We start from the raw sequence: 15,776 nt of genomic DNA, 5'->3' as shown, positions 1-15,776 counted from the left end.
AAACAACAGCCTTGTTAACACAGTTCTGTCATCCGTTCTGCTGTCGTACTGCTCTGCATCCAAAATGGCTAAGAAATAAGAATTTTAATTAGAAATGTGTATTTTTTTAATTAGCTGTCATAAATTCAGTAAATATGGAAGTCAGTACACAGTATAAGTGTCTGTCTCTGATACACACCTGACACTGCCCAGCATGAAACGTCTAGAACAGACTGGTACAGAAACAGATTGACTTTCCTACTTCAGGAGATACCACATTTACTTGCCCTCTCCAGATCTTTTCCAGTAAGGAAAGAGTTTCTGAAAGTCTCAAAAATCAGGTAGGGAAGACTCTGAGGGTAAAAAAAGTGGTGTTCTTGCAGGGACATGCACCAGGGACGGGGGAACCATCAAGACCAAGGATTACAACCCAGTCTGCGGCCAGGACTGCAGGCTGTACTGCATTTGCTACAGCTTCCCCTGGGCAAGGGCCCAAATCACAGCAGGACAGAGCTGGCCTGGGGAGACAAAAGGCAGATTGCTCCCGCTCCATCCTAGCTGGCTGCCTACAGCTCCCAGACTCCCCGCAAGCCTGTGGCGGTGGCACTCAGAAGGCTGCATGCTGGCAGCTGCGAGGACGCCGGCTCCAGAGCTGTGCCTCCCAAGAGATGCCAGTCCAACAGCTTCTCTTGGTCTGCTCCGAGAGGAGACTGTGAAGGTCAAGTTTTAACCTTTGCTAAAGGCTGAATAAAATTCTGAGGCTGCTACACATACCTGAAAAAGAAAGAATATCCATATAATATGCTCAGCGTATAGCATTCCATTTGTGAGACTGCTAAAACATGCGTTAAAAGTTGGATTAAAAAAAATGTGAGAAAACATCCTGATTAGCCCTACTAGTGTAATGCTCCAAGTAAACTCATGCAAGAAAGTCAGAACAATCAAAAAGCAATCAACGTGTGTCGTGCAAGCGTAGCTTTCTCTTGCTACTATATTAAGATTTCTTTTTAAAAACTTCTTAATAGATGACATAGAAAATTGCATGCTGCCAAGAAAGGGAGTGGAGTGAATACCATTCTCTACATTGCCTTTTGTATTATTACAAAGGCAATACTATGTGTAGTAGAGAATGTTTCTGGGTATTAAGTTTTATGTTTCTATATTCAACGGCATCACATTATACATGGCCTTTTCCTGCAATTAAACTCCAAACCGCAAATTAAATATTAATGGATGCCAATTATGATTATGAGAAACAATAAAAGAACCATAAATTAAATAATGCAGATAGAACAATAAAGTATTTTCACATGATCAAAACAATGTTTCAGTGTTAATGTTTTCTTATTCTAATTGAAAATGTAATTATGTACTCATAGGTGTTGTTATTGCATAAAATTTGGTAAACAATACCATCTTTTCAGCATTACGATTCACTCCCAGTAAGAAAGAGCAAAACAAGTCGTGTTTCTTCCAGCCAAGCCTAGCAGTGCAACGTTATTTGATGCTTCACAGAAATCTTCAGTTTGAGACTGTCCAGAGTGCAGTAGGATACTTTCACAGTTATTTCTAGACTATTACCATCTTCTGCAATTCATTAGATGCAACTCTGTATGTTGCTCAGTATTACCAGCTCTCCCACACATTCAAAATATTTTCCCACTATTGTACTTTTTAACTAAGGAACTAACCTTAGACTTGCTAAGAATTAAAAACAAATAAATAAATAAAAAACACCTCCCCACAAAACAGAAATACTCAAATATGAGACCTGGACAACAATCTTGTTGCTTTAAAGTCATCTGAGGTCATTACTTCTGTTTCCTGAGGCTGAAATTTTAATTTTTTTGGGGGGAGGGTGGGGGGGCAGCAAAAAGGTCTGAGACAAAACATTTTTAACAATTTAGCAAATTTAGTCAAAAGTTGATTTAAATAGCAGCTGCTTGATTCTCAGATGTACAACTCTTCCCCTGCTTTACCACACTGGTCGTCAGTGACTGCTCTACGAATTGTAAATGACGTGGGACACGCTGTTCACAAACAAACCAGAATTTATGGTTATATTCAGTTGTTCCTGTTACCTGAAATTAGAATTAGAAGCTCATTAAATATTAATACATTTCAGAGAATGTAGAGGCACAGCATTATATTGCTGAAAGCTTCATTAAATTTTCAATGATATAGCTGCTTCTATATTTGTGAAGAAAGGGCACAGAGTAGAAAGAAGTAAGTTGGGGCAATTCTCCTTCAGACAACTCCACATCTTTCTACAATCTCTAAAAAACATACAGATTTTAAAATAAAATGTTGGACTAATTAGGTGTAAGAGAAAGTGATTGTGGACCATTATATTCAATGCATTATCACTTTTAGATTAGGATTTTTCTGGTATACCTTTGCCAATTATATAACTGATGTTCAAGAAGAGGAGAATTGGTAGAAAGCTAGAGATGAGGGTCAAATGACCAAGCTCATGTAAAATATGGACACTGTACGGGTTCTGAACTCACTTAGTAGCACAGTCATCTTTTTTAAAATATTCACTTAAAAAGACATAACAAGAGTATCGGAAATGAAGTCTTACCTAGCAAAAAATAAGACATAACTTTATGTGCAAGTAGAAACGTAAAACTATCAAAGTCATGCAGTAATACAGCCTCATTTTTACCGCAGAGACCGAAACCAAGAAAAAGACCTGTGACAGAAAACTAAAACCAGACACAAGCCAAATATTCAATTAGATTTCTGATATTATTATCAGCAAGTCAGACAATTAAAATCTCCATATATGAAACACCCATAACCAAGCTACATAAAAGAATGCAGGATCAGAAATGCAAAGGTGAAAATTCAAGTGGTCTGATCCCTCTTGTGGTCATTCATTACGATATAAATGTATTATATCTCCACAGTACCTTAGCCCAATTTCCTTTGGAAAGAAGGCTTACGCAAGCAGGCTGTTTCTCAGCTCCTCCCTACTCCCCTCGACATCCATCACCTTGTGTCAGCTACGCCAGGCGGCGGGGTAGAGGCCTCAACGTCACGTTATTCCCCTACCAAGCCTGCACAATATACGGCCCGGGCATTACATTTTTTCCTTACAGTTGATGTGCATGGCCTGCCAGGAACAGAGACGTAGGGTTGCTCTTTCCAACTTGATAGGACTGCCACCTCTTCCAGCCCTCTGGTTAGGCAATGCTCGACTAGCGTGCACGCAGACAATGCTGGTTTATTATCCTCAGACCTTGTTTATTCTGCCCCGTTCAAATCCTGCTTCAACACGTTTACTTTCTTTTCCCCCCTCCAGTTTTCTTTGGCATGCATAATCAGCATTAAATAACTGACCTTCTCAAAACCACCATGAGGTAGTATTATCCCCACATTACCAGATAAGGAAGTTAAGCCACTATAATTAATGCTCGAAGCATGCCCAAATTTCACATTCCTGATTTGAGAGTGATTAGCATTAGCGCTGTATAGGATTTCCTCTGCTCAAAGCACAGCTCCTGGGCAGCGCGGGAGCAGTTGCACTCAGCCTGCACTTCTGCAGGGAAGTCTGATGGGCACAGTCGGCACGCCCCACGAAACGCTGGCCTCCAGGAACTCAGCCAGCTCCACCCCAGCGCTCTGAAGTAACTCAGGTTACTTCAGAAACAGCCCAGGTGCTGCTCCAGCCCAACGAGGGAAGGCAAGATAGAGTACCAATCCCCTCTGCATCCTTCCTTCTTCCCCTGACCAAGACTTTTGGATCCAGACACAGTCTCCTTGCTCAGCTAATTTCCATTTAGACCCCTGCACCCCTTCACCACATGTGCACGCACACACAGATGCTCACTGTCCTTACCTCTGATCTTCCCACCAGCTCCCCATGCATTCACACTCCTAGAACCTCACATCTTCCCCCATGGTTCTTTAGCTCCAGTTTTTCCTCAGTCTCCCTAGATAGTCCTAAACCCTCCCCTAGCCCAGCCATCACTCCTTCTCAATTCCCCGTGTAGTCATACCCCTTTCTCCAAGCAAGGCCCCTCCATGATCTTTGCTGCTTCATTTACCGCCACACAACAAGCCTGGAGCCAATCTCCCCTTTCGACTCCACTACAGCATTTCGGAGTTTCCCCAGAGCCACAAGATGTTTCCCAATCACACATTCCTTGCAAAAGAGAAGGCTCCTTTCCAAAAATCCATCAGCTGGCAGCAAAGGCTCCCACACAGACCCTGTGCAATTTGAGTTCCCTAACCTCATCCCAAGGAACAAGTCTCCAAGGGGGTCGTTCCACTCATCTATCGAGATACCGACCATGTGGAGACAGCTAATTCTAGCCACGTCTGCTGTTCCATCCTGTATTACCTTTCCCCCAAACCAGCCAAATAGAATATAAATCAAGGATTTGTTTCGCAAAGTTTTAGGCCAGGCTTTGTCGCAAGAGTGGAAACAAAAAGGTTCAAACACAGTAATTCTAGACTAAGCTCAACAGACAATTATCTCTCCAGCTCATAAATTCCTCCAAGCCTGCTCAGTTGACAGAGCAACAACATCCTATCATCCCGGCATTGCCCTCCATCCTGTTAACCTACCTCTCCTCCTTTACAGAATACAACCACATCCCAAAACTAAAGATAAATTTTCATTTTTTTTTCCTGGAACAAGGCGATCTTGGGGATTTAAGGGCAGCCTCCCATCTCCAGTTCACAGCACATCAGTCACAGGCTTATCACACCACACAACTGCCACTGACCGTCCTTCCCGACGCCATCCAGGGTGTGTTAAGGACTATTTCTTCTGTCTTTTTAAGCCTGCAGATAGCTACTCCCAGACGAATCTGAACTCTTCTATTTACACAAGGCTATCTGTATACTCACGCTAAGGATTATTTAGTCATTAGTTACACCTATAGATTGTTCAGCTCCTAATCCCCATGAAGATACCAGGGGGGTTTTTTGTTGTTTTAGTTTGGTTTTCGTTTTTTTTTTACTGAAAACAAATGAGACATTGCAAGTAAGGACAACAAAGACATTAAACTTCTGTCTGCCTGTACTTGTCTGGGACCAGAAGTCTTCCTTCTTCACCTCAGCTCTACCAGCAGCTCTTACAATACATCTAACCCCAGTGTCAAACTTTCCTGCCCAGTTAGACCTACCACTTCCCATTCTGGCTCAGCAGTCTGAAGGTGTCAACAGACGACAAACCACTCCCTTGTCTTTTGCTGTCTAGGAACATCAGTCATCCTCTCCCACCCTGGAAGAGAGACTGACAGCCTGGCCACATTGCATGGCATTAACAAAAACTAGGGAGCAGAACATTCTTAGGGCTTGGGAACCTCTAGCTCAATATTTCTTTAAAAAACTCCATTCCTAACTCTGCCCCATCCCATTGTTTCCTAACTCTCAGCAGAACCACTTTTGTTCCTCTATAACATTAAAGAAGTCGTTACGCTCACATTAAGCCCAGGATTCTGCAAGTGCTTAGACATATGTTTAACCTTAGTGTCAATCATTGAGGCAGGACTGTGGGAACAGCAAAAAATCACTATCTACATGTTTCCCAGTTCTGACTCAAAATATTTACCAGACCAGGTGACTTGCACATCATTCATTTGTGGCAAAGGCATCCTGTTCCCACTTTTTTGAGCTTACCTGTATTCCACACAAAAAAAAAGAAACCTGCAAGAATTTCCTAATACGTTCTTATCCTCTCATATGTATTATATCCAAAGGAAAAACAACTTAAAATATAATTTTCAGAGCATCAAAAATGTTCTTAGCTACGACAATTAAAGTTTAATTTTGTCATCCATAACAGCAGTTCCTGCTAAGTTCTTTTCTCAGATCTGGTCTCGTCAAACAGAATACATGCGAAACATTTAAAAAAAAAAAAAAAAAAAAGCAAGTAGATGTCATTACAAAATTCAGTTCACTCTTAGGATGAATACTTACTACTTTTATTACCGTCAGACTGGCCTTTCTGTGAAGAAACATCCACTGTTTCCTGTGTATCACTAAATCAAAGCGGGAACTGACAACATTAAACTTACGTGTCCACAAGCTCTGCACCTTGCTTGTCCCACACCCTGTTACTACCACGGAAGATTTTTTTATTTCTTGTTTTCCTAACTAGATCTTAACTCCAGAGTACTCAATTCAATTTCCAAAATGCTGACCTAGCTTTTCTTCAAACTTCACCTTCAGTTGTCCTGAGGAAAAAAAAAACCACCAAAGCCCCAAGCAAAGAGTACATACATGAATGCACCTTCTGAGTACTCCAAGGGGGCACTTTCAGATCTGCTCCGTGATCTCAGAATTTACAATTACCGGGATATGCTTTTTAAAATGACTCAAGAATATGTTTGCTTACTTTCATAAATATTAAATCTATGCATATCACTTATTAACATTTGGGAGCCAATACAACCACACAGAAGCAAGTCAAATGTCCTTCTTCACAAATCCACAAAATCATTAGCTTGAGTTATCATCCAGTAGACGCAATTAAAAAAACCCACTTAATATGTTAGAAACTCTTCAGCAGGGCCTGTTGTGATAGGACGAGGGGTAACGGTTTCAAAATGGAGGGAGGTAGATTCAGATTAGACATTAGGAAAACATTTTTTACACTGAGGGTGGTAGAACACTGGAACAGGTTGCCCAGAGAGGTGGTGGATCCCTTATCCCTGAAAAAATTCCAGGCCAGGTTGGCCGGGGCTCTGAGCAACCTGATCTGGTTGGAGATGTCCCTGCTCCTTCCAGGCGGGTTGGACTGGATGGCCTTTAAAGGTCCCTTCCAACCCAAATAATTCTATTGTTTAAAAGGTTATTGTGTTTGCCTTCTTTGTGAGAAGCACTTATTTTAACCAAACAGATTTGCCACACCTGTGTTGGACCATTACCCCGTTCAACCTTACCACAGTAAGCATTTACCCAACAAAAAGGGTCAGCAAGCATGCCTGAAGACTCCTCAAGCTGGGCACACAAACTCAGCCATTTTCAGAAGCCCGGGCTGTAGATTTAGCCAGACAATTTTCAGAACCAAGGAAAAATAATTTATCTTTTGATGGACTGACTGGAGATTCAGGATATAAGCAATAGCTTTCCTTTTGCCAAGGTTACATATCAAGAGTAGCACCACAACTTAAATTTTCAAAAAGGACTTACAAGGAATGAAGAGTAGAGCTCTGCAAGCTTTGCTAAGCAGACAAGAAGTATTACTAAGCAGACATGCCAACTGATCGCTCAACAGAGAAAAGACTTTCTAAATATGTCAGTTTTACAACAAAAGAATAATGTAACTGAAGCATTAACACCACTTCATCAGAAGTATTAAGACCACGATTCAAAGCCAAATTTAAAAGTAAATATTCACTGTCAAAACTGGATGGCAAAAGGAAATAACCTCTTGAGTATTTCAGCAATGATTTAATCACCTCCCATGACTAACTCGGAGAGACTTCGGAAGAGTAATGGGACAGAACACAGTCCAGAGAGCATCTAATCTCAATCAACAAAACCAGGAATAACTCCAAGAAGACAAAGAAGAAAGATGACCCAGATTTTTATTCCCTAAGAAGTTAGGAAAAAGTCTTTTTCTTCTGAGGGAATACATTCCACTTTTTTAAAAGTAATTTTGCATCTTCCTTTGAGGATGCAGACAGGCTATGATTGTGCAACTATTTCAAACAAGTACCAGTTAACCTAACTTCCCATGGTAGATCTGACAAACCTGAGTAAAAACCTCCCTGATGTGCCTCCCAACTCACCCAGGAGAAATGAAGAAAATTCTCTCAAAGATATAAATAGTTAGGAATGAAACACATTACATAGCTTTCATTACTTATCTCCCCAAAGCAAAGTAGGCATTTTTAGGACCACACAAGCTTCCTGTTCTGCTTGAGATTTTAAGCTATTTGTAGTCCCAATCTGCTTTAGTCCACCAAGACTACCTAGGCTTTTCATGCAAGTAAGGATCTACCAGCCAGCATTCTAATTTGCAATGCAATATGGCAAGAGACGCAAGAAAACAAGCCTAAGAGACAAAATGGAGCACTTGCTCTCTCAGATAAGCCAACTTTTTAAGTATGCAGCTTCTCAAAACAGTGCAACCTAAATTAACATGATGCCATAGGAAGGTCCTTCCTTCAACCCTATTCCTACAGGTTACCTTGCACCACCTCTGATGCCTGTCTAACCATTCACAAGCCCCTTCAACTCATCAGTCCTGTACAAACACCACTGTATTACTCATCAAAAAAAAAAAACCTCATTTTCTGCCAGGCTAGCAAACTAGATCAGCTCCTGCAAGGGTCCAGTAAGTACCAGGCTCTGGTGGCTTTCTCTCTTGTGCCTGCTGCCTGTTCACGAGTCCCTCAGCCACATGCGCGTTTCTACGGTTGAACCAGCACTACTCGTACTCTTTGCGCTCATGAGTCCACACCCCATTTTTGTATTAATAGAAATCTAGTGGCCTAGAAATTATATACATCACAGCCAACCTTCACGTTACAAATGACAGCCCTGAACACAGTATCGTTGTCCTCGTATATCTTGCATTTCGGGTATTTTCTTTAGGAAAAAGCTTACCTAATAAAATTCAAATATGTATTTTAGCACCTAATTCCCATATGCTCAAGCTAAAAGTTACAGGTCTGACTGCCTACCTCTAGTTAGACTTTGTCTCTCAAACTCACTTGGCTGAAATACAGTTTTACTTTATTTTCCACTATCTCCAGGGCTTCCCCCCCATCTTACAAGAAAGGCATTTTCTTGAACCACGCTGTAGAAAAAGAATGCAGCGGGAAGCCAAGTGATCCTTTCACTTGGAAGGAGTTTAAACAAGAAGATTCCAAACTTTTTCCCCATGCGCTGGCATGAGATCCCACTCCCTCGAATTCACTGGGGATGTTCCTACTTCCAACTCCTGGGGAATCTGACAGCCGCAAAACTCCACGCGCTCCAAACTTTAGAATAAATACACAAATAATGAAACCTCTGTTTCTTCATTTTAGCAGCTGTTAGCACCGCAATTAGAGTTCTCAGAGGATGCACTTAACCCCTAATGAATCCCTGGAACAGCCATAACAGGGTGCAGGGCAGATTACAGAATCCCCACAACACAACTTGGTGAATTGATGTCTCCCCTGAGCAACACAAAGCTAGGCCTAGAGATAGTAAGCATTGTTACGCTGTCTTCAGTTTGAAGCCTTATTAGCAAATTAAATTAGAAATAAATACATCTCCCTCTGGGAAAAGGAGGAAAAAAAAAAAGAAGTTTTAATAAGGAGCGTAGACGCCTTTCCACAAGTCTCTTGTGGACAGGAAAAAGACACCAGAAGAGCCTGCAACAGAGCAAGTTCACTACCTACCATCTAAGACTGCAGCAGTACCCAAACAAACCCCAAAACACTACACCGGCAGCCGCTGAAATCAAGCCGATCAGTCTTCTGTGGATGCTGCTCCGGTACCTGTGCCCCTGTCTTCCGGAGATGTCAAGTACAGGAAAGACACTTTGCAGCTGGCACGACACTGGGGAGGAAAGGGAGTTTCTTTGCTTTTGCTGGCCTGCAGACATCCACATTTCCTCTCTCTACAAGTCGGATGGGTCACAGGCAGCTGGAGCAGCAGGACTGACAATGAATAAAGTTTTACATACCAGTTTCCCTCCTCCTCCCTATAGTAGGCAGGGGGACAACAAAGGTGAGCCAGCAGCCCCAATAACTACCTTTTTTACCCAAGACTTTTGCATCTGATTGTTGGAGAATACACGGCCCAAGTTTACAGCCAACAGTAAAATTTCTTTATCCAGCCTTTAACATTCTTTCAAAGCCATTTTCAGTGGAAGCATTTCCTTTCCTCTTTATGTAAGTACATCAGTGGGACACGCTTAACCTGTCTCCTAAAACTCAACAGAGGCCATGAAATTCAAGCAGGCAGAGCAAAAGATAATTCATGGTCCCAAATGAAGCCAGGCAGATTACAACTCCATTGGCAAGCACGCACCTGGCACCTGTGCACTCAGGAAAGACACCAAAAATTGTCATGCATGCACAAAGGCTTTTGAATATAATTCTTGAGAGTGAACTTTTAAAAGAAGGCAAAGCCATCAGTGCACCTTAGAAACTAACGTGTTGCAGAACTTTAATCAAGCATTGCTCCATAATTAGACACATTCCCCTGCACAAAATCATATTTAAAGCCAAGCGTCTGATGCCTTGAACCTCTGTTATACTTAAGAAAATAAACTTTAAAAGACATTCATTATTCTTGAACTGAGCATTTCCATACTAAGTCCCATCCTAGAATAACTTTTAACTGCTAATTTATCATCCTCCCTCCCAGTGACAGGGAAGATTTATAGTGGAAAAGGCTTATTCAACATTACTCTAATGCCAAAAACACATGGTATTACACTTTTGGTGATATTGGTCAAGAAGCAATAACTAAGGAAAACAAAATACTAAGAAATAAACCCCCTCCAAACCATTCCCATAATTGCAAGGCTTGGCATGGTTCCATTGGAACAAACTGCAATGGAAGCCCAACTTGAAGGATGTTTCCAGACAAGACCACATGTCCAATTCCATCCTCTCGCACTCATCTGCCTATCCCTTATCTCCACCACAGCACCGCTGTGCTTATCAGCACGCTGACCCCTGCTCTGCCACAAGCGGACAGGAACACATTCCAGAGCCCCACTGACCACAGGGGAACTGAATGCGGCCAATATGCAGCGTTAGGAGAAAGCCCTGTGAGCTGTTCTAACGTAGGGTCAAGCACCCTGGCACAGGAAGGTACGCAAAGGACACGGGAGGAGAAATGCTACCTGCGTATGTTGGTGCTAAGATCCAGAATTAATTTGTTGGCAGGATCAAGGGCACAGTAAAAGAGAGATGGGCAGCCAGCACAGGTACCGTAACACATAGTCTTTACCCCAGATGAGAGAGATTTAAATTAATGAAGTGGGGAAGACAAGAAGAATGAACACTGAAACCTCCAAAGCACAGGACTTCATAGCAAGAGGAACCTTCAACACAGACATCCATCAAAAAAGAAGGAACAGGACACACTGCCCAACAAGTTCTCAAATATTTTGAGATTAACTTTGTTTATATAGAAGGCGAAAATAAAATTTAAAAAAAAAAAAATCAAAGACCAAAACAACCCACAATAAAAGGAAGGCTCCTCTAGTTTCATTCTAACCAAAGGGAAGGAACTGGCTAAGAACGTGAAAGTGAAAACAACTTGGCTGACAGAAGGCCACTGTCACAATTCTTCACAATGTCAAAACAGAGAGCCACAAAATAAAGACAATGAACTAATGGTAAAACCACAAGCTATCTGAAACCTAGGAGAAAGATCTGAAGCTTACTGACAAATCACCTCAGCTAAGTACAGGCTCCTTAATGATTTGAAATTCAAGAGATTTTACAGAAGCCCAAATCAAATCACTGAAAGTCACTTAGAGTAACAGCACAAAAAATTAAAAAAATAGGAAAGGTCAAAGCATTAGGAAAGAAACTACTGGGAGGCAACACTGAAGGTAACATGAAAATACTTCAGAACACCTGCAGTGAAAGAAAGAGCAGTTAAATTAGGAGCACATTAACCCACTACTCAACGGGAAGGAAAATCTCTAACAGATGATGCCAAAGCACTTGGGGTGTTTTCTGCATTGACCTTTATTCACTACGACGGATTAACTGGCTAATGTAACTCATATCGCAGCAAAAGGAGCAAAAACACAAGCTGGAACTGAGAAATGTGTTAAAGCAATTGCTCCAAACTTCTCAAGCCAACAAAGTCAAGACTCTGAATTTCCCATGCATATTTATGGACAAACTTCAAACAGAAAGCACAATAAAGGCAACGTGCTTCTGCAGACAACTTAATAAGCTTCCATAAACCTACAGACTATATTCAGTGGTTATAGCATTAAAAGTGGTTATAGCATTAAAGTTTTCAAATCTAGCAATATAACAATATTTACCCTTTGAAAGCTAAGGCAGTTACCAAATATCATCTCTGCTCTCTGCATTGAGTTCCAGCAGCCTGAACAAAGACAAAAGCACCTATGCAGGAAAACACAGACCAGTCAGGGTTACTGTCAGTCCCTGGGAAGATGCTGAAATAAATAATCAGACAAACGACCCATCTCTTCCATATTTCAGATAACAAAGCAGGTAAGATCCACCACGCAATTTGTTAAGAACAAATCACATAAAAAAAAATAATAATTTCCTCCACCGACACAGTAACAATGTAGGTAGCGAAAGGGCAACTAGAGGCAATACAGCTTTGGTTTAAGTGGACTTCTGACACTCTGAAATCGACAGTCCTACAATCTAAGCAAATACAGTACATATAGAAGTACTGAGAGAAGACTAGAAACCCATTCCCAGAGATAAGTTATCATTATTTCAGAGAGGAAATAGGTAGCAAGTCCACTCACACAGCCCTAATCTTTTAGCATTCTCCACTGTTACAGAAAAGTAACCTGGGGCAGGGGGGGAAACTATTTACCAGGAAATTACTGCAGGCAACTCTGGATTTTGCTCTGCCTCAGTTTGATTTCTTGTAGTACAAGCAACAACTTTGAAGATCTCCTTGACAACATCTTGTCCACAAATTGCACATTGGACAGTATCAGGACAGAAAGGTCTTTTTTTAAGGTAACAGAAGATAATCTGGGACAGTTGCAAGCACTTTGATGGAGGGACTGTGAATCCAAAGTCACCTGAAGTAACATCCAGTTTGACGGAGCAAAAACGTAAGAATAATCAGCTGCATAGCACAACAGGGAAGACAAGGTTAAACACTGTTCTGCTCAGATACATTGAGTGGTAAAGTGCTGAAGAATCTAGGGTTTATGCTGAACATAAATCACTCCTATCACTGCAAAAAAAAAAAAAAAACCCAAACAAACAAACAAAAAAAATTTAAAAAAAAGTAAAGACACATCACCCTACTGAGATGTATGAAATGCAGGCATCATACAAAAAGCACATGAAATCATTTTGAATCTGCCTGTTGTACTAAGGACTCAGAGCACCGTGTCCAATTCCAGTGTTCCAGAAAAAACGCAAACCAAGTGGAAAAAGCCTCAAGAAAGCAGTGAGAATAATCCACAGATGTATAAAAATCAATTCATTTTTAAAATCACTGAGGAGAGAAGACTGAAGGAATAGAAAATTCCTCCTTAAATGTGGAAAACACCAAAGAGAAAGCCCCCAAAACATGTGAGACATTGCTGCAGAAGAGGTGTAATAAAGAGTTCGTAAGGTGTGTAAAATGTATGTTAGAATTCTTAAATGCTTTAGTGATAGCAGATAAATTTAGATTAGAAATTAGAAGAAGCATTTTCAATGGTAAGAACAGCAATATATCAGAATAGATTGCCTAAGAAGGATAAATCTCCATTAAAAACTTATGTTAGCTTCATTCGCTTTGAGAACTAGTTAGACACTCCTTCCTTCTACCTGAGACACGTTGAATTTATGAAAGAACAAATGTCAATTAGCTCCCCTTTTCCCCCGCATACTTCATTCACACGTGCTTCATCTGAGCTCCCAGCTTCTAGATCAGTTATTATGAGAATTTATTAGCCACTACTAAGAAACGACTTCCAGCATAAAGGCTTTGTAACATCATATGGAAATAATAATAAAAACACAACCTTAAAGGAGTTATTGGAAGGATATTACAGAGGAAAAGTGACCTACTTGAACCACATCAAGATGGAGAGGCCTTAATTACAACAAAAATGAAGAAAATACAGAGATCCTACTTACATAGCAACTTCAACTTTGCCCTCACGCACACATGCTTTAAAGCAGTGGTGCCCAGCTGCAGAGACACCCTTTGCTGGGCAGGTAAAGGAGGGACTGACAGACCTTGCAGGGCCCATGTGAGGTCAGTCTGGACAGGTCTGCATAGCCCTCTCCTGGCAAGCACCCCGCAGAGACACCCGCATGGCTCAACCCAGGGCCGCACGGATTCTGACGACTCATCTGGTCTGGGGCAAAACGCTTGTCAAATGCAGAAGTGTGAACAACAAGAGCTGGGGGAAGCAGACACAATCCTTGTGCAGCTGGGAAGAAACAAGGAAAGCAAGAGAGGGATATCAACCCCAAATAAGGTATTAGCAGCTGGACCAGTAAAGCACAAAATATGACTAATTTCCTCAAGCAAAGCTCAGCTACAAAAAAAAAAAAAATAAAATATTGAGAACCAAAGCAGGAGAGCAAACTGAAACATGCTGTCCTCTGCTGGAAGTGGCTCTGGACGAGCTTGAAAGCAGAAGATGATCAAGACCACTAGTCCTTTGATCTTCACTGGAACAGAAGACAGAAACATCACTTTAAAGCTGCACAGCCTTGCCTAAGCATGGCTGTTACCTTTTGAACTCCAGCTAACACTGCACTTTCACACAGCCAGCGACGCTGTCACCACAGGGGCACTCTTGCTGCCGCCCTCTCCTGCGCCACCACTACCAGGAGATCATCTGCTGCTCTCCCGCACACCTTCCCTCATGTCCAGAAAAGCACTTGCATGGCTGTAGAGAACAGGATCAGGGAACTGGATTAAAGCTAATGCTTAAAAAAAAAAATAAAATAAAATAACATAAATCCTTTGTTGCAATCCAGTTCCTTCATCCTGATCACTTACAACACTACATCAAGTTAAGTAAAGCTTTCAGGCTGCATCTTTTGAATGTAATTCACATGTAGTTTAAAAATACAAACAGCTCATCGTTCATAGGAAGGATGAAAGGACACAAAAAAAATAAACTTTAAAAGAAAAACCAGAAAGGGTTGCTACTGCAGTATGAGACTTCTGTTGTGGTGTGCCTAGAAAGAATTTACAGTAGAGCCTTTAAAACTTCCACACTAACTAAGGAAGATCTCCAGGTCTGAAAGTGAATGAATTCAGACTTAAACGAGCTGGAGTCAGCAGTGGGAATTATCTAAGTGTTCACCTTTGCAGAAAAAGAGAAAAAGTCATGACTCTTGTTGCAAAAAAAAAAAAAAATACTGAATGAGCAAACATCACCATCAGCACCATCACCATCAGCAGGTTCAAGAGACGATTTTCCAACATTTCAAATGGCATCAAACCTTCAAAGCATTCCCCATTCAGGAGAATTAACACGGCAAAATAAAAAAATATATATATATACTTTCTGTTTTCTCCTTAATTCCCCAAGCACATTATTACACACAACTGAGAAGTGTTTAAGCTGATGAGAAATGTCTTTTCCTCCACGTTCCCCGTTCCATACCCCGAAGCCTCGCACCCCTTCGGGACCGGAGCCGGTATCACCCCACGCAGGACACGCCGAGTCCCGTGCCCTCCCCGAGTAATTAACGGCAGAGAAGCAGCCGAAAGCAGCGCTTCGGACCCGCACGGCGATCCAGCCCCTGCCCTCAAACGGAGCCGCTCGCCGCTGCCGGGAGAAGCAAAAGGGAGGAGGACACGAGGGGCCCGGAGCCGCCACGCAAACGCCTGCACGGGCCCGCCGGAGCCCCGCCGGGCTGGGCTGGGCGCCCGGGGTCGTCCCCATCCCCGGACCGGCCGGGGGAGGGAGCGTTCCCCTCAGGCCCCACCGCCCGGTCCCCACGCAGAGGAGCACCCCCGGGCAGGGGCGCCTCTCCCCTCACCGCGTCCGTGTCCCCCCCCAAGCCCAGGGGAGGGCGGTGACTTCACTCACAGCGTGTGCCCGCAGACGTTGACCATCAGCTTCAAGGAGGGGTTGCGGTACTTGGTGGTCTTGCACCGCGGGCAGCCCTGGTCATCCATGGCCGCCGCCTCCC

The 15,776-nt window shown here is 42.3% G+C and overlaps 1 protein-coding gene across 1 annotated transcript in view; it reads right to left on the bottom strand.

Moving 5' to 3' along the window:
* Positions 1-15,776, bottom strand: part of MNAT1 (MNAT1 component of CDK activating kinase) — a 124,490-nt gene extending 108,714 nt beyond the window's left edge. Inside the window, exon 1 of the mRNA XM_086748897.1 lies at positions 15,674-15,776. Coding sequence (XP_086605023.1) covers positions 15,674-15,762 — 89 coding nt within the window. The 5' untranslated portion in view covers positions 15,763-15,776. The remainder of the gene's footprint in view (positions 1-15,673) is intronic.

Source organism: Chlamydotis macqueenii, chromosome 5 (assembly GCF_036417535.1).
Source record: "Chlamydotis macqueenii isolate bChlMac1 chromosome 5, bChlMac1.mat, whole genome shotgun sequence".
Lineage (NCBI taxonomy): Eukaryota > Metazoa > Chordata > Aves > Otidiformes > Otididae > Chlamydotis > Chlamydotis macqueenii.
The sequence above is the reverse complement of the archived record's forward strand: the minus strand, read 5'-3'. Positions and strand labels throughout refer to the sequence as shown.